We start from the raw sequence: 4,042 nt of genomic DNA on the forward strand, positions 1-4,042 counted from the left end.
GGGCAGGGATGAGCAGTGTGGGTGGGGGATGGGGGGGCAGAGGACTAAATGTGGGCCGCGCGGCCGAAGCCGGAGGGATGAATGTAGGAAAGTGGTTTCCCCAAAAGGCCGGGGAAAAGGGAGTGGGAGTGCCAAGGACTTGGAGTGAGGGGGTGAAGCGGGAGGGGGGTGTGCACGGATGTTCATGCGATCTGCCTGGTTGACCACCTGCTCGGCAAGCGCCCTGCGCAGGCGACCGCGGCCAAGCTGTGCCAAAGGCGCTGCCTTCCAAGGGGTGCAACTCGGTTTGCATGCGTCGAGCCGCCCTCAGTCAACAAGGGCTGCTCACCATACAGAATTGCGATTTCAGAGGAGCAGCCGGGGCCGCCTATCGGGCAGGAGGGTCAAGGGCAGCGAGGGTGATAGGGTTTCAGGGTTCAGGGTGGTCCATGTTTGCGCGGGAAGTCGAGGGGACGGGTGATGGCAAGGGGACGGACACCTGTTTCGTCGGATTACTCATCAACCGCCACGCGCACCAGTCATCCAGAGGATCACGGGGTCGTCCTCGCGGCTGCGGGAGCGGCTCTGGTAATAGAAGTAGAACATGTGGGCGTCAGCCTGCAAGAGGATTACGGGATGAGGGGAGCGGAGGCGGCCGGGAGTGGGGGCAGAGGGGCGGGGCAGGGCGGGTGGATGGGGAGTTGGCGGCGTGGATGCTGGGCGCGGCAAGCGGAGGCTTGAGAAGCACGGCTAGGTCAGAGGAGGGGGGCCGTGGGGCGTGGAGCGTGTTGCGAATCCTCGAGAGCACCCGAGCTGGGGCGCGCTCTGCACGCCTGCGGTGGGCGGTGCAGCCGCTGGCGCACGCAGCCAGGACCTCGGCCGTAAGCTTCCAACGATACTGTACCAAGCAAAGAGCTTACCGTGCGGTTAAGCTTAAAGTATCCAGCCACGCGCTTAGGAGGGTCCACGATCGGGACGCCGTTTGCGCCGCAGCGGGGCGTGGGCGGCGTGTACCCGGGCAGCTCCCCAATGGGACGCTCTACAAGCCTGCCAGACCGCGTAACGGCCACAAACGGAGCTTCTCCGTCCTCGAGCTTAGGGATGGACCGCACAACGCGCTGCTGAGGGGACATATGCTTGGTGGGATCCTTGATCTGAGCGCCCAGGGCAAGGCCCGTGCAGCAGAGCGCTGCAACCAGCACTAAATATCCGTTGATGCCCATCATGACCTCTCAATGCGGAGATCGTCACACAGGCCTCGGTGTATGTGACGAGGGCGAGGCGTTTTGAGCCTCAACAGAGGCCAGGGCGGTTGATACGATGCTATGACACCAAGCAATGTGTATGAAACATGTCATGGCCCACCAGGTTGAACAGGTGTGCGCTCGCTCCGGCGCTTGCTTTGCATGCGTGCGTCACCACAAGCGCTAGCGGTGACATGGCAGCGCGTGCCGTGTACAGGCCGTCGATGCACCCGCCTTTCCTACGTTGAACACTAACACCATGCTCCTGAGTGTTGATCTTGACGCTTACCTGCACAAAATGCTGAGTTACACACTGTTTGCGCCGCCTGCGGAAGCTCGCAGCAACCGGGAGGGTCGGTTGGGGATGGCTGCCCGGTCGCCTGTCCAGGCCTGAGCGCTTATGGCTCAGGATCTCTGATCAACGTGCCGGAATCGCGCCAAATTGACAACGTTACAAAGCGGCGGTGGCTCATTCGTCTTGCCACCGTCGTGGTGGTTGTACATACAAACACGACCCAAACGGATTTGCAACCTCCAAAAGCGGCCCTCGGCGCGCGGCGTACGCGGCCGTGGTGGATTCGCCGGGGCTGAGGACAGCGCCGGGGGTGCAGGGACACCACTCTACACAGAACACGCACCAGCCAATGGGGACGCCACGGCGCGGTCGCATCAAACGTGGCCGCTGCAGATGCCACGCGCTCTGGGTGCGATGCAAGCGAAATGCAAACAGGCGGCCGCCGGAATTTTGGGTGGCGCCGCGGCGGGGCGTAGCGCAAGGAAGCATAGGGGTCCACACGTCAAAACAGGGGGTTGAGTGAACAGGGAGTGGGTTGCCAGAGGATGCGAGGACGAGGGCTTGATAGGGCCTTGGGAGAGTACAGAGAGTCTACACACACGAAATCATGTGCAGCAGTTCCATGTGGTTTCATCCTATGCGCGCCACGCGTCACGCCTCGATCGCACCACCAATCCCACTCAATCTCGCGGCGCCGCCCAGCGGCAGCGGCGGCTGGGGCCGCCAAGAGCCGGGGCGGCAGCCTCAAAGGCCAACGCCTCGTGAAATTTGAGGGAGGCTGATAGGGGCCGACGAGCGCCGCGTCAGCCCTCTATCCGGGTCGCCTCCAAGCCAGCCGCGAGCTCGTCCGCGGCCGACGCACCCCCCGCAGCGCCAGCCGTCTGTTCCTGCTTGCCCGCCTCCGCAGCCACTTCCGCTGCCGCTGCGGGTGCCGCGCTGTCCTCCCCATCCTGTGCCTCCTGCCCCGCCGCCCCCTCCTCGGCAGCCGCGGCCGCGCCCGCGCCGTCGCCGCCGCCCGCAGCCGCAGCGCCGCCGCACCCCTTGGTATGGGCGGCGATGAGTTCTGGGTTGTAGGGGTGGATGGCGTAGCGGCCACAGCCCTGCGAAATGCGCGAGGCAGAGGGCGAGAGCACATGAGGGTCCACAAGGTCAACTTCGGGATAACACAGACAGCTGGCGCCCCACCTCCACCCCCGTGTTGGCCGCGCAGCCCCCAAGGCGCTCACGCCGCCCTGGGTCCTGTTCAGCATTTCCGCTCGCATCCCGCCGCAGTCGCGTCACGCTGCGCACGCCCCTACACATACAATAGCGCGTGTGTGCGCGCATGTACACGCACGCGTGCGCACGCAAACACACACACGCGCGCACGCACGCACGCACAAAGGCACGCGCGCATGCCGCTCTTCGCCCACCTCACACTGCTCCCCGTGTATGAGCGGGCACTCGTCGCCGCCCGCGCAGGCGCCGTGCGCCTCGTACTCTTGGCACAGCGGAATGTCTGAGGGATCCACCAGATCCTCCCCATCAAAGCCGTCAGGGTAGGCGCCGCCACCCCCGCTGCAAGCGGGCGCATGGGGTTGTCACGTCAGCGCCGGGGTGGCCCAAGGTAGAGGGCACGGCGCAGGCGCATAAAAGGGTCTCCATGACGCCGAAAGCACGCGCTTTGATTGTACAGTTCAAGTACAGAAGCAGCATGAGAGAAGCTGGTGGCCGGTGGCGACATGCGCTTTCATCTGGACTCACCCCTCCAGCTGCTCCTTTTGCCAGAGCTCAAACGCCTCCATCTCCTCAGGATCCATATAATCATCCCAATTGGGATTGGGGTCCTGTGGCGGTGGTTGGGGGCGGTTGGGTGGTCGCGCGTCAGAGCGCCTGCCTGGACCCCGGTCGCGGCCAGCGTCCGCCATTGTGACAACCCAACGGGCACAGGGGCGAGGGCCGGCGGCAACTTCCCAACGACGCGTTCAACAGCCGTCCCCGATGCCTGGCTGTGTTTGACAAGCCCCCTTTTGCGGGCCGCGTGTGCCGCATCCACTCATGCGCCTCAAGATCCCCAGATCTGGCCCTTCCCGCCGCCCACCGAGGACTCCATCAGCCCGAATTCGTCGGCGCCACTCGGCCACTTGTAGACACCCCCAGACCACTCCCCCTGCCCGGGCGGCGGTGGCCCGCCATACTGCGGCCCGCCTCCTCCGGGCCCCGCCGGCGGCCGCCGCGAGCTTGGCCTATGAAAGAGTGGGCGACGCAGGCGCGAACGGGCTGCAAGTTGGCCGCGCCTCACGCATCAAGGGGCGCAGCGTGGCTTCGGCCGCCCCATGAGCCATCCAGCCGCTGCCTGCGCGCCTGCCGCCTCGCTCGCGGCCATGCTTTCCGGGCTCCAGGCATCTGCGCATGCGCGCCTCAAGGCACCGCATGCGCACCTGATGGCGTCGCCGCGCCCGCCGGAGTGCTCGAAGCGGCACTGGTCCCCGTAGGCGCAGTTTCCGGCCAGGAAGAACTTGCAGACCTGCGACGAGTCATGCAT

General features: G+C 65.4%; 2 protein-coding genes across 2 annotated transcripts; both read right to left on the reverse strand.

Annotated features, from left to right (window-relative positions):
- Positions 1 to 498: 498 nt before the first annotated feature.
- On the reverse strand, positions 499 to 1,202 carry MNEG_11226 (hypothetical protein; the record flags this gene model as incomplete). The annotated part of the gene is made up of 2 exons (XM_014040300.1): positions 499 to 597; positions 900 to 1,202. The coding sequence occupies 2 exons, from the start codon at positions 1,200 to 1,202 to the stop codon at positions 499 to 501; spliced, it is 402 nt and encodes a 133-aa protein (XP_013895754.1).
- Positions 1,203 to 2,321: 1,119 nt separating this feature from the next.
- On the reverse strand, positions 2,322 to 4,042 carry MNEG_11227 (hypothetical protein; the record flags this gene model as incomplete). The annotated part of the gene is made up of 5 exons (XM_014040301.1): positions 2,322 to 2,618; positions 2,931 to 3,075; positions 3,262 to 3,344; positions 3,599 to 3,743; positions 3,939 to 4,042. The coding sequence occupies 5 exons, from the start codon at positions 4,040 to 4,042 to the stop codon at positions 2,322 to 2,324; spliced, it is 774 nt and encodes a 257-aa protein (XP_013895755.1).

The sequence above is a fragment of the Monoraphidium neglectum genome (assembly GCF_000611645.1).
Source record: "Monoraphidium neglectum strain SAG 48.87 unplaced genomic scaffold scaffold02647, whole genome shotgun sequence".
Classification (NCBI taxonomy): domain Eukaryota; kingdom Viridiplantae; phylum Chlorophyta; class Chlorophyceae; order Sphaeropleales; family Selenastraceae; genus Monoraphidium; species Monoraphidium neglectum.